This window comes from Amaranthus tricolor, chromosome 16 (genome assembly GCF_026212465.1).
Source record: "Amaranthus tricolor cultivar Red isolate AtriRed21 chromosome 16, ASM2621246v1, whole genome shotgun sequence".
In the NCBI taxonomy this organism is placed as follows: Eukaryota; Viridiplantae; Streptophyta; class Magnoliopsida; order Caryophyllales; family Amaranthaceae; genus Amaranthus; species Amaranthus tricolor.
In genome coordinates, this window is record NC_080062.1 from 19,608,792 (window position 1) to 19,632,950 (window position 24,159).

General features: G+C 33.6%; 2 protein-coding genes across 2 annotated transcripts in view; one reads left to right on the top strand and one right to left on the bottom strand.

The window, feature by feature from the left end:
- Positions 1 to 8,832: 8,832 nt before the first annotated feature.
- LOC130802750 (glycine-rich RNA-binding protein 2, mitochondrial-like) lies at positions 8,833 to 15,115 on the bottom strand. Its single transcript, XM_057666808.1, has 5 exons — positions 14,832 to 15,115; positions 9,995 to 10,119; positions 9,779 to 9,847; positions 9,542 to 9,645; positions 8,833 to 9,272 (listed from the first exon to the last, which is right to left on the bottom strand). The coding sequence occupies exons 2-5, from the start codon at positions 10,104 to 10,106 to the stop codon at positions 9,138 to 9,140; spliced, it is 420 nt and encodes a 139-aa protein (XP_057522791.1). The 5' UTR covers positions 10,107 to 10,119; positions 14,832 to 15,115; the 3' UTR covers positions 8,833 to 9,137.
- A 7,784-nt stretch (positions 15,116 to 22,899) lies between these two features.
- Positions 22,900 to 24,159, top strand: part of LOC130802605 (glycine-rich cell wall structural protein-like) — a 1,332-nt gene continuing 72 nt past the window's right edge. The window contains exons 1-2 of the mRNA XM_057666613.1: positions 22,900 to 23,863; positions 23,942 to 24,159. The exon at positions 23,942 to 24,159 is cut by the window's right edge and continues 72 nt beyond it. Coding sequence (XP_057522596.1) covers positions 22,900 to 23,863; positions 23,942 to 24,159 — 1,182 coding nt within the window. The remainder of the gene's footprint in view (positions 23,864 to 23,941) is intronic.

Genomic DNA, 24,159 nt, shown 5'->3' on the forward strand with positions numbered 1-24,159 from the left:
GACCCTCTTAACATTATCAAATCAATCACAAACAAACCTTTTCGAGGGTCGATGCTAATAGTCGTTTGGATTTGCGAGTTCTAACAAACAACACTACAGACCAAACGTGAGCACTGACTAGAAAAAATGCAATGCAATGAAAGAGAACAAAGATGAAACAAAAACTAATATTTACAATTGGGTTGCCTCCCAACAAGCGCTTCTTTAAGGTCTTGCTAGACCTGACTCACTAGATAGTGAGTCAAACTCCGAATTTGTTTGTCAAACTCACTCCCCACAACAGCAAAAGTTGGGGAGTGGAAGAGGGAGAGAAGAAAGAAGAAAAGAAGAAACAAAACAAAGATCGACTTTTCATAACGAGATGAAAAGCCGAAGGAAGAGCGAACGAAGGGAGGGGGAGGGAAACAAGTGGCATGGCATCACAAGCATCCAGTTGAGCATGATGGAAGACGATGGGAAGCATCTCACAAAGACTAAGAGGTGTGGGGTGAGACTCATCAGAAGGCACAGTAAAGGTATGCACTTGAGACTCCTCAATCGAGGGCATATCTACATCTAAGTCATTGGGTTCACTAGCTAGATGATCATGCACATATGTGAGGGGTTCATCATGGTGAAGTGTACAAGGCACCTCAACAAGAACCTCACCGGTAGGTGGTGCATCAACACAAGGAACGGAAGAGTCATGATGGAAGAATGTGGGGAATGTAAACTCCTCCCAATTGTACATATCATAATAAAACTCATCCATAAGTTGATCATCAAGAGATGGAGGGGAGTAAGCAATAGAGCAAGGGGAGTGTAGGTCGTGGTCTAACGCCGAGGACAGAAGGTGGTCATGGGTGTCTAGTCTCTCCTTAAAAGCCCTTATCAATTGGTTAACATTCCACGTTCCCTCCAACTCATCCCCTATTGGTGTATCACCATATGTGTAATCGATAAAAGGGTATGCTAATGGAACCTTAAGGGGAGCGAAAGCGGGATATTCTTTCTTAAAGTCGTCCTTAACCAACCATCTAAAGAAATTTAGACATAGAATCGGGGTTTGGTCGAGGAGTGCGCTTGAGTAAACATCATCCACTAATCCCCTAGTCTCACTATTCAAACCCTCATAAAGGTCAAGGCAAATTTGCCATTGTTCAACGTTATGCTCATGAGGGAGAGAGTCCCCATATCTAACAAAGAATCTCCAAAAAGATTCATGCTCGTATTGATGTAAGGGATGGCTATCCATAAAGAAAAACAAAAATTTCAAAAATAAATGCTATTCACAAGCACACCAAAACTAGAATCTAAACAAACGCCTTGTCCTCGGCAACGGTGCCATTTTGATAACCGGTTTCTAGCACGTCGCTAATACTAAGAACCAAGTTATACAAACAATATTTATAATCACCCTGATACTACTACTACGAGTGTAATGTTAAGTCGGGGGTCGAACCACAAGGACAAGTGATGCTACACTAAAGACTTGGTGTGGGAAGGTTATATGGAAGGTTGGTTGGTCGGTGAACTTAACTAATTACAAGTATAAAAAGTGAAATTCAACAATGAAATACAAGCGGGGAGTAGACTACGTCCACCCTAGGATGGTCTATTGGAAATAAAGATAAGCTACGTCAAGGGAGTTCGAACGATAATCAATCAAGACACTCTAGATATCGAGAGGAAGTTGGTGACCCTATAACCCACACGAACGACCTATAATCGCCCTATGTCTCTCTAGGAGTGGCAGGACAAGATTCGAATCGAATATCTATCAACAACCATCATCAATCTCAACCTTAATCCTAAACATTGAAGACAAGATCAAACCTAGGGTTTCTCTAACCTAAAACCCCTAAGGAAACTTCTCTAACATACTAGAGACAAAAGCAATGAACAAAGAAAGCATTAAAGGAATTGAAGAACATGAAAGCATTAAATTTAAACTAAGAAAGCATTAAAGAAAAGCAATGGAAAAAAGCAATAGAGGAAAGCAATAAAGACATCAAAGCATTAAAGAAATAAACTTACATAAATGAAGTGACATGAAAGTAGATGAAAGCATAAATGAAGAATTACAAATCCATATTAGGGAAAAAACTAGAGAACGCATTAAAGGGTTTGATGTTCTAAAATGAGGCACTAAGGCACTCAAACTAGGCATCCCCTTTACAGAAATTAGGGGTATTTATAAGCTAAGAAACAAAAGGGGTAAAATGCCCTAAAAGCCCTCGGGAATAAACTTGTGAAGAAAACAAGTCGCACAGAAAAAGACCCCCAGTCGGCCGAATTGAGGTGTCATTCGACCGAATGGGGCTTCATTCGCCATTTCCAGCATGTTTCAGCACATCTCCTTGAAGTTCTAAGCCCATTCGCCCGAATTGCTTCTTGGTTCGCCCGAATGTAGCTCCATTCGACCGAATGGTATTTGGATTCGGTCGAATCCTTGTTCTCCTTGGCCCAATCGAATCTTTGAAGCCTTAGATGGCTTCCAGACTTTGCGAGGACCTTCAGTAGGGCTTGGAAAGCATGTCATGGCTCCGATACGCGCCTCTAGTGTCTAAGTCTTGTACACAACGTAAAATAACTTGAAATCTCCGAAAATATCTGAAATTACCTCAAAACACCATGGAGACAAGAGCAAGGTAAAATCATGTGTAAAGTGCGTAAAAAGCATTCTAAAACGCAAGACTTGACACTACAATGAGGAGATAAATGTGCTCTAAAAACGAGCACATCAGATACCCTCCAAGTTACGGGTTTTGCAATTCTATGCTCAACTCCATATTCCATCTCTAATAATGAACAATTTTTTGAATGTTTTAAAAATATGTTTCCATTTGATTAAAATAGTAAATTTATATAAATTATTAAAAAGATGATATATATTGTTGTACCTCTTGAGTTTTGATGATGACTACACTTTAGCAAATATGTGTTTAGAGATTTTGTGCAGGTCGATATCCGATTAATTGTGATCGTTGATAGTACCTATGGCTTAGTTCATGGGAATATACATGTCAAAAGGTTTCAAGAGATGTTAGAAGAGTATATCACGTGGGATGTAAAATGGAGACAGGAAGTCTACTGTTCCCAGGTTTGATGTTCTAGCAAGTTGGAATTTGGAGACAGCGCAGTGTTCCCAAACTGAAGTCAATTTACGTTAGCTAATAAATTCTATCTTTTATTTTTTTAGTTAATGTATTTAAATTAATTGGTTGCATTAGTTTATTAAAGTTAATTGGCAAAAAGAATTTCTAAAATTCCTCACGTGTGGGTTTCAAGATTAATTCCTTATTTTTAGGAGATAAACTTGGATCTACTAAAAAGTAGGAACAGCAGTTAGGTCTTAATTATTTTTGGATTTTCTGAAATATAATAAAAATAACATTTTCCTAAAAATAGTAAAAATAACCATTTTTTAAGAATTAGTCAAAAGATAACCGTTTTTAGAATTAGTCAAAAGATAACCGTTTTACCAAAACCGTTTTCTAAATATAGCATGAAGTTCCAGCCATTAATTTGGGGAACAGGAATTACTACTGAAGAAACTGCTACTTTAGGGAACAGCGGTTATTAAGGAACAGTGGTTATCAGGGTATAGCGGTTACTGATTGCCTTAACCGTTTGTTTGATTTATTCAAAGGCTGAAGTATTAACCGTTTTGTGATTCATTCAGCATCATTCATTGATCCATGACTAAGGATAATGGGTTGGAATATTTTTTCTATTTTTAGAAATTTATTTTATTATAAATAAGCTAACTAGCTCGGTTTTTCAAAAAGAAAAAAAATGCATGCTTTGAGAGAAAAATAATTTTTGCGTTTGATTTTGAAATTCTACAAGTAATATTTTGTGTTTTTAAATTGCCAATTAATTCATAATATTTACTTGTGCAACTCTTTGATTTATTTTAGAGAATTTCTATTATTTTTGTAAGGGATTTTGAGAGTTTATGTAATTAGACTCGAGTGAGTCTAAGGGGGAAGTTAGATAGCTTTTAGTAAAGCTAGAGAGGATTAGCTTATTGTAAAGCTAAGTTTGTTGCTTTGAGTAAAGCAATTAGAGAGTGAAGAGTTGGCCTAGTTGTTTCGCTTCGAGTGAAGTAAGGTGTTTATTGTAATTGTAACTAATTGCCTTAAACATAGTGAAGTTGTTAGAAATCCCAAGTGGTCGTGGTTTTTCCTTTTGTTTAGGCCCAAAAGGTTTCCACGTAAAATCGTGTGTCTCTCTTATTATTTTGCTCTTAGTTTAAGCTTTATTTATTTTGAATAATTCCGCAAAAACAGGGCACAATCGCTTAAACTTGCAACAACAACAATTCACCCCCCCTCTTGTTGCTGTTCCCGTTCCTAATTGAATCAACATATATGTATTTTTAGGACGGAGGGAGTATATGAATTGGATCTAAAATCAAATAATTAAAATTAAAACAAAACTGAAGTAAACTAAGTCATTTGATTTAGAGGAACCTTGTAGTTACATGCATTTCTATATAAGAGTAAAAGTGTACTAATTTAATCCATCTTAAACAATAATATTTGTACAAATTTATAACTTCATTTCTTTCTGGAGAGGTAACGAGCTACAAATACAATAACTCAATGTTTAATCAATAGATCCCACTTCAAAGTTTGTCAAGTTACTACTCTACTTGTTCGTAATTCATATCATATCTCTACACTCTAATTTTATTGGTAACTGGTATCCCTTCACTTCAATAGTTCTACTATACTTGATCTAAATTTTCGTAATAAACCATGTAAAATATATACTTCTATAATAATTATGGCCGCCAGTTAGCAAGGGCACACCGAGCTATTATCCAGTGCCTTAAATTTTTTAGGGTCCAAAAATTAAATTTTCATGCACAAGCTAGATTGATATTAATGTGAATTAAATTTAGGTATAATTTATATATTTTTCTTTGTACTATAAGTTATTATGGCATTTTTATAAAATAGTTAAAATATCAACAATACAAAATAAAAAAATATTATATTTCATTATAGGGATTATTTATTACGCCTTAAATTTATACACAACTTCTTGTATGAGACGGTCTCACAATGAGACATGCCTTATACTTGGGTTAAATAACTCAATAATAGAAACTTTTAGCTTATGTCTTCTTGTTTTGAGGTCGTCTCACCGTGAGACAGTCTCATACAAGATGGGTTGAAATTTATAAGGACTTTTTTTATCTTTCATCTGGCTCAAAATAAACGTGATGACCTTAATAATAATAATAATAATAATAATAATAATAATAATAATAATAATAATTTCATAGATATTGAATTAAATCTAATCATGTCCTGAGAACATATTTTCCCATCAATTTTGTTTGTGTAACTATATCATACTAGTATATATATCCGTGCAATGCACACATATGTAAGTGTATATATATTTATAAATTTAAATTTGAACTGATGCAGTTAAATATTATCGTAATAAAATTTATCAAGTTTGGATAAAATGTAATAATACATATAAACAAAATATAATAACGTGCGATTGTGATAAATTCTAAGGTGGAGATATTAAAAAACTCACTATTGTTGAGTTCAAAAAAGTGAGAAATTGAAAGTGTCAATGAAACCGCTTTATATGAAAAACAAATTATTTTTATTGAGATTAAATTTACTACTATCTAAGTGAAACACTTTTAAATTAAGATTGAGAAAGAAACTCTCTTTTGATTTATACTTTAATCACAAAAATGAATAATTGAAAATAAATTTTTTTTAAACTTTAAATGTTATTAGCTTTAGGAGAAATTTGAGTTAAATAATGAATTTATTCTTAGATTTTTTTTAAGTTGAGATATTACTACATGGAAAAACTAATTAAAAAAAATAATTTACATGAATCAATTATTTATATTCAATTCTCCATGAAAAAAAGATTATAAATAATGAGAAATAATAAGGGAAAAAGGCTAGAAAAAAGAAAAACTTAGTATATTCTAATAATTGAAAAAAATATTAAATTATGAAAGATTTTCCTACTATCTAACAATGACAATTTTGAGTTAAGCTTGCAAGAGATATTTTCTAAGAGAGCAAATTTAGTATGAAGTCATAAATTAGTTGGCATTTAATGAAAACACCCAGCAATAAGTAGCCAATAGATTTTCACCAAATCAATATGTATTGTGAGGCTGCCATTTCGAATTTTACAGCTTTTTTATTATATTGTATGGTTTAAGATTGATTAATTATAAATGTTTGGGAGCTCAAATCTAAAATTTTAACTTTTATGTAAGGGACTCCGTTTTCAAGATTTGTAGGATTAATTTGAAAACAAATTAAATTAATTGTGTATAAGTATATAATATAAAAGATCCCTAGCTCAATACAACATCCTTTATAAATAGAAATAAAACCTATTGTATATAAGGATCAAAAAATCCATAAAGTTATTAAAATTTTATATAAATAATAAAGATGAGAGTAAGAAATAATTTTATATAAATAAAATTTTGGAAAAATTGTTTCTAAAAGACCAACATTTATCCTATCTACAGATAAAGGGCTAATATTACATTTATTCTATAATGGTCCAATCTTTTACTCATATTTGCAATGAAAGACCCAAATGACTTATAACATGTTATACAAGTTACTTGACTTTTTGACTTTTTAAAACAAAAAAAATCACAACAATAAAAAGAAGAAAAATCTTAACTACTCAGCCATTAACTAACACCACCTCTTAGACAAAAACCACCATGACCCCATTCACCCACCAAGTAACATCATCAATAACCATCGAAGAAGAAGGATAAGCATTATTGACAAATATTATTTTGAGGGTTTTAAATCAGCTATTTGAACGCCTCAAAGAAAAGGAATATGGGAAAATTAGAAGGAAATAATGCAATTGAAGTAGTATTAAAAATTTGCATAATTATATGAAGTAGTGGTAAATATGTGGGAAGCCTTAAATAACGATGAATGGGAGTATTTGATTTGGTGACTAGTGCATGAAGTATGTGGGAAGCTTCCATTAGTGATCTTTCAGTGGGGATTTTTCAGAAAAATCAACGCCATATGGTGGAAAATTACTCTACTAATATCTTTATTAGGTGTTCATTATTACTTAGGTTCACGGTTGAATTCCTAAATATAAAAATTGACTTAACAGATGATTTCCTAAGACCTTAATGTTAGCTCTTTATGTGCAAACGAGTTAAAAATTGACTTTTCAAAAGTAATTTTTCCTAAAATTTTTAGTTGTTCTATAATTCAACATTTTCTATAAACAATTTGTATTAAAATTAATGACATACAGGCGGTACAGCAATGTAAATATAGAATACCATGTTTGGGAATGATGATTTCATTTGAAAATTTGGAATTGGCTTAAATTTATTGTTTGGCAAATCAAAAATTTTCAAATTTAGATTTGGATCAAATTCCACCATTGCTTTTGAAGTAGTTAAAGTTGGGAATTTGAGAATGACTAACCAAACCTTGTCATTCTCAAATTCTTTATTTATGATTTCATAATTGAAATCCATAATTTGATGAAATATTTGTTCCCAAACACTACATACTACATAAATGTTTTTATGATCCAAATTCCTAGCATACTAAGCTAAAAACAATATTATATTCCATTTTAATATTTAATAGAAAAGGGTTGGCTGCACTTTGGCAACGCAAGTGCTAATCATGTAGCCCCGATAGTGGTAGTTAATTCTAGATGCCCCATGATTATTTTGAGAATTATTTTTGAATTTATAAGGGATCCTTTGGATTTGGTTGTCTAAATGTAGGATTCTCCATCCTTTAGCATCAAAGTGCTATTTATGTATTATTAGTGTATTTTTTTGTCTATTCTTTTCAGTTTTTTCTTCTTTTTCAGTTATTTTATCTTTTCACTTTTTTTTTGGTGTGTGATGTTTTCTAATGTATGTATTCCTCACATTTGCTAGTTATATTGAAAGTGAAGCACTATATAATATAGTATATAATGCCAACTCAAATATTACCTTCAATTTTTACTAGAAATATTAATTTGATATGGTCTTAGAAATTCAGATCACAAATTTAAATTTCAATGTACTCTATAAGCTAATAGAATATAGAGTATTATTGTGAAGCATCTAAATCATCACTTTAGCAAACGACAAACTTGTTCCCCAACTCATCAAAGTAAATTGATTTGGGTTTGTTGAAATTGTTGCACTTTGGTTTGATAATGGAGGATTGTTTGGTTCGATGAAATTTGGACGATAGGGAGAAGTTTTGATTGGATGAATTCTATTAGTAGGTCCTTTTAACAAATAAAATATATTTTATAAGTATTTTTTGACAAAACATTAGTGCAAGTACTTTTAAACAAAAAGTCACTTTTACTAGTTAATTTCCGACAATTTTTCCATTTAGTTTTCACTTCTACTCTTGGCTTATATGTGGCTTATTTGGCACAAACATACACTCCTATAACTATTTGCTTCATGAAATAGAACATTACCAAAATGTTGGAAGTACTTTCATGAATTAAACTAATACAATTTGACTTTTTGCCAACGCTTTGGACGAATGTAGTTACTAGTTATAATTAGGGTGTTCAAAATAGAACCCCAAATCAATCAGAATCTAATTTTTTGGATAGTAAAAATCAAATTTAGTGGACAAATCTAAAAGTACTCTCTATTTGCTTACTAAATTGTGCATTTTTATTGGTTTTGGAACAAGATTATGAAGTTTCAACTCTAAGAAAGTTGATTCCATCTTAAACAGGTAAGTGACGTACTCCTATAAGTATATTCTAATCCTATTCAACCACAGTCCACATACAATGAAACATGAAAATGCAGAAACTGTCATAAGGTTTTATTTTTCAAATTATGTTTCCATAAATAAACAACAAATGTTCAAAATAAAGAAACAGATTAAATAAGATATGAATGCAAAGGTATTGGTGGAATTACACAGCCTCACTAATTATATAATGAAAATGAGAATGAGAATGAGAATTGAGAAGCATAGCACTTAAGCAGTAAGAGAGATACTCCTAATATCACAAATCACAAAAACCAGTAGCTAAGAACAAATTCATCAAAACCAAATCAAAGCTTAGATAAAGCATCCAATTTCCTACACCCCTCTCTGCATTCACATTGTGGTTTCATTAGCTCAGTTCTCGTAGCCACCTCCACCTCTGCCATTATACCCTCGTTCGTTATGATACCCATCACCACCATTGTACCCTCGTGGTCGAGGAGGTCTTTCATCAGCATGATTCACACGAATATTACGACCGTGCAGTTCCTATACATAGAAAACGCATCAATTCTGAAATAATAATTCAAACACATATCAAACTGTATTTTTGCTTATCCAAAATATTAGTATGGGTGGGCCAAAAACTAGTCATTTTGTGTGTACTAAACCAACCTGCTTGCCATTATTCTATCATAGGAGTAGGTTATACATTTCAATATTAATAGGATTTTAAAAAATGATTAGGATCATGACCTAGCCAAATCTAGCCTAGACTCTCCCTAACCATACAAAATGTAACAAAAACAAAATTTCACCTGGCCATCCATGGCAATTGCATTGTTTGCTGATTCGCTGTCGGTATAAGTGACAAAGCCGAATCCCCTGGACTTCCCTGTGTTTCTATCCATGATAACCCTAGCTGTGAATCAAATAGATGACAAGAGTTTGAGCATGCACAGTTACAACACATCACAAGTGTGTTTTAAGATAGTTGCTGAATTTGTTTCAGCAAGAAAAATGGTAGCATGCTATAAATTGTACATGACACTCACCTTCAGCTACATCACCAAAATGGGAAAATGCTTCCTTCAAGGAGTTATCATCAGTTCCCCATGAAAGACCTGAGGCAGAAAAAAAATTATACGAAGTTGAATGATGATTTATTTATGCTCAACTACACAATGGTCAATAGTAAAGACTAAAGCACAATCAACAATAACAACGATACCACAATATATTATGTTCTAAATCCATAAGATTGAGATTACCTCCAACGAAGAGCCTTGAAGACATACAGCGAATAGCATTCATCATAACTGGGCTAGAATTTTGAGACAAAGTCTGAGCAAGCATGTTCCCAATCTTATTGTAGAGTGCCATTTTTCACAAAATACTGCACACAGCATCATAATGCAGCTAAGTTTTTATGTGATAAGCTTTGGTCATAGAAGTTTGGTCATAGAAGTTTTTATGTGATAAGCATCATAATGCAGCATCATAACTGGGCTAGAAATGAATTCATAGAAGATCATCTTAATTCTAAATCGAAATTGACAAGTTTGGTCATAACAAGCATTCTAATTTTTATGTGATAAGCTCAAACATTGGATAAATCAATTCATTTCGAAGTAAATTTGAACCCTTCAAGTTCAAACTATCTCCCAATTCAAAAAATGGAGTTGCAAAAGCCAGCAAAACGTCACAATTTAGCAAGCATGAAAAAAAGCATCATATAGAAGACAAAACCTATCTCTTCATTAATAATATACCTCAGACTTTCCCGTATAACCAATTCAAAAATCCGATGTTATAACCTAAATTATCTAAACAAACCCAGGCACAACTAGGTCAATCTCTCAAATCTCAATTCATAACTAGGACTTCATTTTTGAGTTACAACAAGTGAATAATTGGGGGCTGAATTGTACAGCTGTCCAAAGTTGTTAGGAGGTCTTGTAGGCTATATAAAGCCATTCTTGTCATTTGAACATCAGATTTTGAAGTGAATAATAACCTAAAAAAATGAAAATAAGACCTCCATAAAATCGCCCATATAATCATCGATATTTTTACTCGATTTTAAGTAAATCCAATGGGTAGCGTTTGTCTGTTCACGCCAATAAAACCCTAGCCCACTCCATTTTCTCTTTTTCTCTCATTCACGAATGATTCTGTCTTTAATTTTTTATTTTACTGTCCAATATTCACCATTTTCAAACCATTTTTGTACCCCATTTTTGCTCATTCTTCACCAAAAGGTTAGTTGTTTCATCTTTGATTTTGTTTCCACTCTATTTCTATCGCCAGTTTGTAGAAGTGAATTTTTGTTTCTTTTTTTATCTTTTTATTTACTTTTGATTTTATTATCATGTATTTCTGATTTGTATACTTTTTTTTTGCTGATTTTTTAATATTCTTAACTGCTTATCGTATCTTCACCGCATGATTATCTTGTACTTTTGCTGATTTTTGTATCTTGTACTTTTATTGATTTATATAAATTATTGATGAATTTTTTTTTTTTTGTATTTTTGAGTATTCTTTACTACTTATTCTTCCAGAGTGTTCTTCACCACCATAATTTGTTGTTGATTTCGTTTTGTACTGAGTGTTTTTCACTTGCACTTTTCATGTAGAAGATTTTATGAATATTTGCAAAACATATTGATAATATATGAATCTAAGTGTTTTTTTTTACATATAAAATATCTTGAAATTAAATACAAACATCTATAACTACTTCAATCTATCAATTTTGTAGAATTGGTCGATTTTGCGATCTGATTTCACGATTCGATTTTGAGAACTGCTTCCGATTCAAAATAAAATCCCGATTTTAACAACCTTGCTTCAAGTGGGAATTCAATTTTCATTGATTTTTTAGGAAAAATTACAAGAAACTACCTAATGTATATCACTTTTTGGAAAAAAAACTACCTGATCAAATTTTTTTTGCAAAAAACTACCTTATATGACATGTTCCTTTGTAAAATACTACCACTTAGCGAATTTTGTTTGTTGACCGTTAAGTTGAATGGTTGACCATCACGTACTTGGCACTTTCCTCCCAACCTTTACTCATTTTCAACAACAATGAATCTTTTAAATTGAGGCACTGACTTAAAAACAATCAAGCAAAACCAAAAATTGAAGAATAACAATAATCACAATCAAAGCCTAACTTCAATCCCAACTAGTTGAGAAACAAAAAATTCAAATTCCACATAAAATTCAACTCAAACCCACTAAGTTCACTACTCAAACTAGATAAAAGAATTCAAAGTTATAAATAAGAGGGAATAAAACAACTGTATTTTAGCACTAATCAAAATCCACAAAACAATCTACAAATTGCAATTAAAAGAAATCTATAAACCCATTTCTTGTACTAGTACTCTTAGTTTGTGTTTCTAGTATGACATGTCAATTTTAGCTTTAGCCCTTGTAAATGCCACGGTAGGATTTGCTTAAAAAACCCAATATACTAACCATTATCCATCTCTTATATAGTACTTTTTGAAATTAAAATTTCAAATAAAGCACTTTTTATGGTGAAACCATTTTTATTTGATTGGTCCAATATACATTTTTTTGGAAACTAGTTGTAGGGTCGCGTGCTTCGCACATGGTCCCTCAAGTTATACTTTTGTTTAGGGTTTTAGGGTTTAGGGTCTAGGGTTTTGGTTTAGGTTTTTAGGGTTTAGGGGTTTAGCGTTTAGGGTTTAGGGGTTAGGGTTTAGGGTTTAGGGTTTAGGGTTAGGGTTTAGGGTTTAAGGGTTTAGGGTATTTAGATTTATGCATCTCCCACAAATACCACACATGGATACAGTTATGAGGATTCCGAGATTTTTGAAGGGCACGAGTAGCAAAGAAGTTTTCTTTAAGGAACATAACCACCTTGATCTCATGCCTTATACTGACGCAAAATGGGCTGGTAATCGAGATAGTAGGAAGTCTACCTCAGGGTACTTCACTCTAGTAGGAGGGAATTTGGTCACTTGAAGAAGTAAGAAGCAGAAGGTGGTAGTTTTATGCAATGCTGAGGCAGAGTTCAGGGGAATAACAAAAGGAATAACAGATTCTTTGTCTCAAGAAGCTCTTGTGTGAGTTGAACTTTCCAGAAGGAAGCATGCAAACTATTAAGTGATAACGACGCAGTTATCAGCATCTCTTATAACCCTGTTCAACATGATCGGACAAAGCATGTGGAGATAGACAGACATTTCATAAAGGAAAAGCTTGAAAAGCAAGTCATAAGTTTTCCCTTTGTTCGATCCAAAGATCAACTAACTTCCTTACAAAAGCAGTCACAGCTAAAGCTTTTGAAGATACTTTATGCAAGCTGGTCATTGGAGGCCTGATGACCTAACTTGAGGGGAAGTGTTCAAAAGTATATTTTTAAATATATTCTAAATATTTTAGTTTCCTTGTTTAGGGTATAGAATTAAGGCAGATTATTTGCTTCCTTATTAATGTTAGACATTTATGTATAAATCCCAAGATACTCATAACTAATCAATACGAAATAGTATTCATAAACCATAAATTTTGCACTCTTAAATTCTTCATAATCAGGCTAAATTTAATTCGGTTTTCAATTTTTCAGACCAAACCCAAACCTAATTTATTTTAAAACCAAAACACAATTTAATAAATCAAACCAAACCCAAACCGCCTAAACCGAATTTGTAAGCCACAATGTTGTAAACCGAATCTTTTTTTTTTTTCTTTGAACTGAATTAAGTATAGGTTATTTGATAATAAAATTGTTGCGATATAACCAAAGAGTAACACAGACCATGATACTATTTGCTTCGATTAAAGGTCTAAGTTTTATCATGATTATCTTGCTCCGATTAAACTAAACAATAAGACAGAACAAGAATGGCAAACTACCGGAAAAACCAAAAATGGCAAAACAAGAAAGAAATCTGAAAATGAAACTGAAAATGGAAAAAAATAATCGAAAAACAAAAAACAAAAAAAAATACTGATTTTCCAAAAAATATTGAAAAAATAACGAGGAAAGAATATAGATTACAATTAGATGAGAACAAAAATAAGACCAAAACAATGAAGATGAAAACATAAGAACAAAAATAAATAAAAGAAAAACTTAATTCAATAAAAAAAGAACAAAACAACAAACCAAAATCAATGGACTAAACTTGAAGAGTAGAAAGACGAAAGATCGAAGATGAAGGGATTGTAAGATGAACGAGGAATCAGAGGGGTTTACGGCGCTAGGGTTATTCGTGAGTCTTGAAGGTTTGGAATAAGTTAGGAAGCCAGAAGCCTGGGAGTAGGGTAGGGCTATTATTACTTATTACTTATGAGAATAAGATATGCGGCGCTAAAGAAATGTCAATGATAGAATGTTTAATGATTTTGCAAATAATACTGTTGATTTTTTTTTTTTGTTTGCAAATCACCTTTAAACTTAATTTTTGCTACTATTAAAATAACCTCTTAACCAGTATTTTTACATTTGACTTTTACTCTTTTCATTGAAATAATTTTTGTGGGTTAGCATTTAGCCCAAACAAGTACTTTAACCTACTCTACTCATCTTCCTTTAAAATCCCCTTCCTCCTTTCGTCACTGTGTTGGCATAGATTCAAAGACCACCATTTTACGGGCTCCATAGTTGAAGAAGGTAAAGTTTTCTTTTCCTCTATCATGTACATTAATGATCGGGAATTTAGGTCAATTTAAGTTATACCTTTTTATCCTTATAATCCCTAAATTTCAATTTCAAAGTTCAAACCCTAAATTCACGAAAAAATTTTAGCCCATACATCAGTTGCACTTTCTTCAATGAAAAAAAATCAAATAATGTTTCCAGTTTTCTACCAAAACAAAACATTAATTCATGTAGATTTTTAAACCCAATTTGTTCATCAAACTAGAAAATTTCAGGGTTTTTCAAACAAATAAATGGCTCCATATTACTTAGAATATAAAATCAAAGATGAAGACAGTAATCGAATTCAATGGTCGAAAGAGCACATTACAAGAAATTAAGATTAAGAATTTAAGATTAACACTAAGATTAAAGATTAGAACAAGATTAGTATTAGGATTTAGGATAAAGAGTGAAAATACCTTAAACAAAATCAAAATTTTCGATTTTTAGGGATTAGGGTGTGAAAACCTTCGAGTTCGACTGTGTTCGAATCGAGGCTTCGAGCAACCCACAGCAGCACCGACAACGTCAAAGCACCAGGCAGCAGCGGCGGAAGGCGTCTGTGATAGAGCAGCAGCCGGCGGTGGCGTGGTGCGGGAGTGCGGCAGCGACAGTGGAGGTGGAGGAAGAGTTGTGTAGAGTTTTTAGGGTTAGAGTGAAAGAGAGCTGAGAGCCGGAGAGGGAATCGAGTAAATGAGTAAATACTAAGTACTAACAATCCCCTCCCCTGTTTTCGATTTTTTTTCAATTGTTTTTTTTACAAAAAATAAAACGTGTCTGTTCTTACCGTGTCCACGTATCCGGAAAAATATTAAATATTGAACATTTCATTTGGTGTGTCGGACACGAATGTTCGCGTGTCCGTGTCCGACACGTGACACGCAGGTCCAGGAACGTGTCCGTGCTTTCTAGAACATAAACTTAATAAAAATCTTAGCCCTTTTGTCTACTAGGTGAAAAAAGTTAAAAGCTAATTAGGGTCACCACAAGGATTAAAAAATTGTTTATTTACCATGTGGAAAAGCTAAAAACTCAAAGTCACCACATGGAATTTTCCAATTTAAATTGTTGTATTATGTTTGAGTCATTTGAATATCTTTTTGGTAGTATGAATAAGCATTATTATCTGATCGTCTTATATTATTTTTTTGATTTGGGTAGACGCTATAGTAGATAATTTTTTTGAAAAAAGATTATCTATTTTTAAATTCGATAATAAAATAAGAAATCCCATAATTATTTTAAGTTATCTCAGAAAAAAAATGAAAAGGTAACCCATTGGGTCAATTCGAACCTGCCTGAAATCCAAAGTGATTCGACCCAAAACTGATTGCATCCGAAATCAACCTAACCCAAAATTTATCTGACCCGCATTAATCCTACCTAAAACCCAACCAATGGACTGTTTTTACGGGTCTAGATACAACCTACCTCATTATTGCCTAACCCTCCACCATATTGAACAATTAATTAAATAAATACTAATTATTTATTATGGCTGTCTCATAGCGACACGACATTAATTGGGTCACGTCAAACAATTTTTAAAAATTAACCATTTTTTGTACAAGTGGAATTCAATTTTTATTGTTTTTTTATGGTTCTTTTTTATTATTGAATGGATTTATTTTTCTGTGTAACAATCTCATACAAGACGAGTTAGCTAAATAAAATAATTCACGCAAAGTAAACAAATTTCCACCACACTTCTTTTTCTGAACCGCTTTACCCTCCCATCTCAAGATTTAAATATGGTGAAAATCAAACAACAAGAACATGAAATCGACAACAATTACAGTCATAACGAGATTTAAATCTCATTCACCCTTTGAAACTTAACATTTTTACTAATTTTCATCAATGTCATTGCCACAACAGCAAAATGTGAAGCTTTTAGATCCTTGAATTTAGAGCAGATTCCACATCATGTATCTTCAGACTATAGTCACGCCTTGAATAAGATTGTATCAACAATCTGAAATGAAAACCCAGCTACAGTAGCCTGTGGACCCCATGTAGACTGCATAATAATAATGGGGCGTTTGACAAATTAGCTTATTGAGTAATTTTTGCTTATTTTGATATAAATAGAGGGTTGAATGGTCAAATCAGCTAATGCTAGTGTTTGGTGAATTAGCTGATTGAAATAGTTTATTGATACCAATAAGCTATTTTTGAACAAGCTGCTTATAGCAACCGGTTCAGAATCAGTTAGTCAAACCAGTTAATACAACCAGGTGGTCAAATCAGCCACTATAATCAGTTATCAGTCATTTGTCAAACATTCTCGATATATGTTGCCAAAATCATGTTTAGAGCAAAGCGTGTGCAAGCAAACAAATGGTTGTGGCATTGTGTGTTTGTGTGTGAAGTTGAACCAAATTTTGATAGCTCAATTGAAGATTTAGAAGATCTTCATGGAAATAGGATGGAAACAGAAGAGGAGGAACTAAAAAAGGCACATTCAGAAACAAAAACAGAAAACAGAAGCACAATAAACCAGCCCCTGAAAACGACTGAGTAGCCTACCTTGCAAGGGTTGTCCAGAATTAATCCATGTACCTGGGAGACATGGAAGGTAAAAATGGAATCTCTATACATGGACCTTTCTATCAAGACCCTAAGTGCCTCCTTAAAATCACAGGAAGACACCAAGAAAAGGAGCTGAAGGTCACCTGGTCGCCAGTTTGTCCTGACAGCATTGTCTAGTTGATAGGCTAATTGTTTTGCTTCTTTTAATGCGCACATGTTTGGCACGTGATGTTTTTTAGCCGTTATAGTTAGTTGCCTAAATTCCTAAGAGTCTTAGTGTGTTTTTTCCTCATTCATAAGTCTATAAAAAGGAGTCCAAGCCTTGTACAAAAGAAGTTCTCAAATTTTTAGAAATACAACACATTTATTATTTTCTTCAAAACATTGTCTGTTTTGTCGACAGAATGTTAGTCATACATTCAAACCTTTGATTTGTTTAGTCACACAAATTTAAAGTCTATCATGCATTCTACAAGGTAGTCAATCCTTGGGTTGCATTGTCCACGATACGAAGAAGGTGAGTGCAGCCATAGGTAGGCAGTTCACCAACTGAGAATCAGATTCTTAAGGTTGTTTCTGTGCACGATTGGGATATCATTCATTCCCTCATTGTTCAAGCTTGTGGTTATTACACTTAGGCAAATTAAGGTGTCCAAAGACCATTGTAATTTGGTGCAACATCCATATTTCCGTTTACATTATATTTTTTTGTTCTACAAGATAGGCTAGTATTGCGGCGTCAAGGCCATTGATATTTATATTTTGAGATGAAATTTGCAGCTTCTGCAAATTGAAAAGAAAATTATGCTATATTCGGGAATGTTGATTTTATTTGAAAATATGAATTCGACTTAAATTTAGTGTTTGATAAATAAAAGTGTTTCAAATTTAGATTTAAGTCTAATTCACCAATGTTTTAAAAATGGTTAAAGATGAGGATTTGAGAATGACTTTCCAAATCTTGTCATTCTCAATTTTTTTATTAATGATTTTATAATTGAAATCTACAATTTGAAATGAAATACTTGTTTCCAAACGCAACCTTAAGTATTTGAGATGACCTCTGTTATTGTCAGTTTAATCAAATAAATATCACAAATTGTTGTAAGAGACGGCCTCGTCGAGAGACGCATTAGATATGTGAGCAAAATAGCTCAATTAATACAAATTAAAAAAATAAGACGTGGATTTCTTATTTTAAGGTCGTTTCTTTGAGAGATAGTCTCTCACAAAAGTATCTGTAATCATATTCTTTTGCTACAAATATTTACTTGTGGGCCGTGGCTAATTATACTCTTTTCCAACATGCACTTACTCGTGGCTAACCATACTCTTTTGCCACATAAGTTAACCTGTGGCTACTCATATTCTTCGGCCTCATACAATATAATAACTCGTGGAAATTTATATTCGTCCACCATAGGCACTATATGTGGCTACAAATCATTTATTTATTTAGTCTTGTGGACAAAATATATACTATTTGTAGGGAAATTCAACTGTTGCGTCATTTTAGTGGTAGCAAATGTTTTATATATCCTTTGTCAAACGTATTTACAGAAATATACATAATTTTAAGTAAAAAGAACCTATTTACTAATTAAACACATCATTTATAAAATAAAGCTATTAATTTGGTCAATATAAAACTAATATGAGCTCATCGTCTTCCTTAAATATGAGTATATTGGTCTTAAGTCTACTGCATTGATATAACAATGTCACAACTTATAGAATTCAAAATCCATTTACCAAAAAAGAATAGCATATTAAAAAAAAAAAAAAAGCATTGCAAAGAAAATGAACCGACTTTAAAATACTATAAATATGTGTTGTACTTTTTGTTAAAGTGAATACATAAAAAGCAAATAGGGCTTCACTACATACACTCACTGGGCAGCTTACCCACACGACACAAATGAGATGGCCGCTAACATGTCATTATAATAATATTAAAAAACCAAATTTGATTATATAATTAATTGGCCGATAAGTACTAAATACAATTTTGCAAACCTACACTAATACACAACTACAATAATACTAATTTAATGTTGTTATGTTATACTCCCTCATATTTAATTTATTTTTTGTCACTATTTATTAAATTTTTTTAATTTATATTTTATTTTTTATTTATAAGTTAAAATATAGTCAAGTAGTGTTTTCTTTTATTTGTCTCAATGCAAAGATTATTAATATTAACTTTTTATAATTTTCAATTAATATAATTAGAGATTTTATGAGTCAAAATATGACCTCGACAAATGTGAAAAAGTAAATAAAACAAGTAAAATAAATAGAAGGGAATATTAATAGTGTCTTGAAACTAATCACCTTAATTGAATTTATACTGTGTTTGGAAATGATGATTTAATTTGAAAATATGAATTTGACTTAAATTTAGTATTTTGGCAAATAAAGTAATTTCAAATTTGAATTTGAGTCCACTATGGTTATAACAGTGGTTAAAAATACGAATTTGAGAATGACTTCTCAAGCCTTATCATTGCAAATTCTTTATTAATGAATTTATAATTGAAATCTACAACTTAAAATGAAATAGGCAACCTTATATAAATCAAAAATACAATCATCTTCTTTTTTTTATCCAACATAATAATCTGAAATCGCCTCATTTTATGCTGCTACTAATTCTAACTTTGTTGTTGTTGATGCATGTTTGGGTTGGAAATCCTTCAATATGATGTGAAGATGCAAGCCAGCACTCAAATCCACGCAATGTAACAACAAACAATCCCAAAACACACACGAAACAGTGATATGATTCACACAAACAGAACAATGTTTGTAAGGTGAATCTTGAATTGAAAGACTAGGAGTTTTAATCCTCCAAGGCCAACAATTCCCTAAGTACGACCAAGGACTACTCTCAGTTGCAAAAGGTAATGATCTTGCACTACTCAAGATCGTTGAATGTTCATACACATTCAAGGAGACAAAGGAAATACTCCAATGACTTTATTTCTGAAATCTCAAATCTGAACTTCTGTTTTACAAGGCTAGGGACGTCTATATATAGACTTGAGGAACGGGGAAATACAAAAACAATGCTAAGGACACGTACAACTAACTATAACGGTCATTAAAAGACACGTGCAAAACATGTGCACATTAAAAACAAAAGAAACAAGCTAAACAGAACATTCTGATATTCTGATAAAAGGCTGCTGAACAGGTGACCTTCTACGTATCTTCTTGTGCTCTTTAAATGGTTGATGATGGCCATGATTATTCGAGGTAGCAAGTTCCTAGTGCAAAGATTTCATTTCTACCCTTGGAGGCCCAAATGATTGGAAGACACGATCTAGCCATGTCTCACAAAGTCAGCTGGTCATAAGATCAGCCCTGTTCTGTTGTGAAGTAGCTGCTGACTGGGTTACCTTTATCCTTTCATTTTGGGATCTTCCAATGGCTAATAAGGGGATCATTGTATCATGGCAGGTAGTTCCAAGTGTGAAGATTCCATTCCCACCCCTTGAGTCCCCCAGGAGTCCAAGCTTGCTTTGGCACAGATCACCAAGGTCTGCTGATCATTGGCCAACTGTGAACTAGCTGCTGACTGGGCTACCTTCACCCTTGATTTCCATGGGGTTTCAATGATGTGAAGTAATGTCCTTGGACCAAGATATGATGTTCCAAGTACCAAGATTCCAAATCCATCTTTCATGGTCTCTATAACTCTCCCAGTTGGTCTAGACAAGGGCTGCAAGGTCATCTGCTAGTTATCGATGGACTCTGCTGTGCTGTTGTTTTTGGTCTTGTATCTCCTTCTTTTGTTGCTGAATCAGTAACATTGCTTGAGTATGACTCTTGGTTTAGCTCTTCATCCATATTGCTCATGTGAGTCATTATTGAACCATCCCAAATTGCATCAGTTGTACAACAAATTAGTTTGATGCATGTTATTTTTATTGAGCTATTGTGAAAGACCAGTCTCTTAAAGACACAATTTCAAAATAAAAAGCCCATATTTTATTTTCTTTTTAATTTGTATTAACTGAGCTATTTAGTCTATAAATCTAATATGTCATTCGGAAAAATCGTCTCTCACAACAATTTGTAATATGATTAACCACAAGTTATTCTTGTGACAGAAGAATATAATTAGCCACGGGATATACCATGGCAAAAAAAATGTTTATGCCACAACTATTAATATGATGTGGCAACAATCTAGCCACAATCACTTGTGCCGCGGTAGTCTTTAGTTGAATTCTCGTGGCTGAACAGCATAGCCACGTGAAATTCTTACTTGTGCCACGACTAAAACTATGGCACAAGTGATAATTTATAGTAGTGCGTATTTGTATAATATTAGTCGTATTAGTATAGTATTAGGCACACTAGTATAATATTAATCGTGTATTAATATAGTTTGTTTGTTTAGTATGGGTAGTATTAGTTTAGTATTACTTGATCTTAGTGAATTATTTTTAATACCAGTCAATTAGTAATATATTAATCATATTAGTGTTATTAGTTTAATATTAGTCGTATTAGTTTAGTATTATTAGTCGTATTAATTTAATATTTGTTGAATCATTGAATTATCTTTAATATTAGTCAATTAGTAATGTATTAATGGTATTAATGTGTTACAATTCGTACTACTAAGCTGGGGGAAAATTCTCTTAATTTTTTTGACTAATTATTGGAAATAATAATAATAATAATAATAATAATAATAATAATAATAATAATAATAATAATAATAGATTTAAAAATAAGAACCTTAAACAAAATATTGTTAACATTGTGGCTTGTGTACTTTTTACAGAGATATGAATGTGGGCATGAAAATTTCCTTTATTTTTTTGAATTTACTTTAATTTACTACCATTTAAAGATAAACACTAAAAGAAAAATCCAAAAATAGAAAAAAAATACTATTTATGGTCGCCAACTGGTGGTCAGTTGGTCGGTATCATCAACAACCTATATCTGGTCGCCAACTGGTAAAAAATGGTGACCAGCAACGTCTGGTCATAAATGACGATCAACTGTGTCTTGCCTCAATATCTGTTTGCCAATGACAACTAACGTAAGGTGATGGCCAATCCTAGTTTTTTTTAGTGAAAATAATAAAGTATACTTATTATGTTTCATTATACTTGCTATATTTTACTTTTTATGTAATTTAATTCTTAATTTAGATAATTTAAATCTTAAACTATGTTTAACTAAAAATTATTAAAATTTGGTATTACAAAAATACGCGATTAGACAATTCAAATAAAATTTTATTTAACTATATTTTTGCTTACACTGTAGCCACAATATATAAAATAAGCTTGAAAAATAAATAAAAGTACTAAAATTTAATATAAGAAGTATTTTATAAGGAAGAAATCACTCAAAAAAGGTAATGGAGCACTTCATTTTCTACCAGTTGAAGGACAAGAAATTAAAAGTTGTACTCACCCCTGACAATTTCAAAAATAAATCTCACATATAGCATTGCATGTGGCATTAAAATCTATCCTCCAACCCCCTCTTTACATTAAAATGGAAATTCTTAAAACTTCAAAACCCAACTCATTGTCGATCCTATAATTATTTTGCAAAACTAACATACAAAATTCATTGCATGTATATTATTATTAGTATCTAGTTGTAGATCGTCGGTGAAGTTGACTATAATAAACCTTTGCACATATGTAGAGCATTATCCAATTGCTTTATTTTGACTTGAATTAATATTATTAGCTTTATCAATTAATATCTTTTCTAAAGCCCCAACGGTTCAACGCGTATGTCACCAATCATAATTAATAGTCTTCTCAATGCCTCTTTTTAGCCAATGACTACACTTCTATATAAACCACTCTCACTTCTATTGTAGGAAAATCATCTCAAAGAGAGTAAAGCAACAAAAAGCTTACTTTATTGGTTTTTCTTTACTTATTCTCACAAAGTTTAGAGAGTAATACAATGGGTTTGCATTCTCAATGGCCCGTTGTGATCTTCTTGCTACTAAACATCTTTCTTAGTTTAACTTTTGTGACATTTGGAGAAGGTGAGAATCATAAGACTGAAAGATTTGATGATAAGGATTGTGATTATAGAGGATGCTATGGAGATCCAAGAGGCCCAAGTCGTTGGGGTGGGCCAAGAGGTCCTAGAGGTTGGGGTGGGCCAAGGGGTGGACGTTTTGGTGGTGGTCCGGGGCGTTTTGGTGGGCCTAGGGGTCCAGGGTTTGGACGTCCAGGAGGAGGTGGTGGACTTGGTGGAGGAGGTGGGTTTGGTGGTGGAGCTGGTGGAGGCCTAGGAGGTGGTGCAGGTGGTGGTATAGGTGGAGGTGCAGGAGGAGGTTTAGGTGGTGGCGGTGGTGGAGGATTAGGAGGAGGTGGTGGAGGTGGTTTAGGTGGAGGTGCTGGCGGAGGACTAGGAGGTGGCGCTGGAGGTGGTCTTGGTGGAGGAGGTGGTGCTGGAGGTGGTCTTGGCGGAGGAGGTGGGGGAGGTCTTGGAGGTGGTGCTGGCCGTGGGGGAGGATTAGGTGGTGGAGCAGGAGGAGGCGTTGGAGGTGGAGGTGGTCTTGGTGGCGGAGGCGGTGGTGGAGTTGGAGGTGGAGGAGGTGCAGGAGGAGGTGCAGGTGGAGGAGTAGGAGGTGGTACTGGAGGAGGGTTTGGAGGTGGTGCAGGAGGAGGTTTAGGAGGTGGTGTTGGAGGAGGAGGAGGAGCTGGTGGGGGAGGTGGTGGTGGACTTGGTGGAGGTGCTGGCCATGGTGGAGGATTTGGAGTTGGAGGAGGAGTAGGTGGTGGTACCGGTGGTGGCCTTGGAGGTGGTGGCGGCGCTGGAGGAGGTGGAGGAGGGGGTATCGGTGGAGGATCTGGGCATGGGGGTGGATTTGGTGCTGGAGGTGGTGTCGGTGGAGGACTTGGTGGTGCCGCTGGAGGTGGTGGTGGTGGAGGAGGAGGAGGAGGAGGAGGAGGAGGAGGAGTTGGGGGAGGTCATGGAGGTGGCTTTGGTGCAGGAGGAGGCATTGGAGGTGCAGGAGGTGCTGGTGGTGGTGGAGGTGGTGGAGGTGGCGGAGGTGGAATAGGTGGAGGATCGGGTCATGGAGGTGGGTTTGGTGCAGGTGGTGGTGTAGGAAGTGGTGCAGGTGGAGGACTTGGAGGCGGTTTAGGTGGTGGTCATGGGCTTGGCGGAGGGGGAGGAGTCGGTATTGGTGTTGGAATTGGTGTTGGTATA

Excerpts from the sequence above, each read along its gene's own strand:
- LOC130802750 (XM_057666808.1), bottom strand. The coding sequence starts at position 10,106 with ATGGCACTCTACAATAAGATTGGGAACATGCTTGCTCAGACTTTGTCT. Across the intron at positions 9,848-9,994 it reads TTCAAGGCTCTTCGTTGGAG|GTCTTTCATGGGGAACTGAT; the intron begins GTAATCTCAATC and ends TTTCTGCCTCAG. Across the intron at positions 9,273-9,541 it reads CAATTGCCATGGATGGCCAG|GAACTGCACGGTCGTAATAT; the intron begins GTGAAATTTTGT and ends TTCTATGTATAG.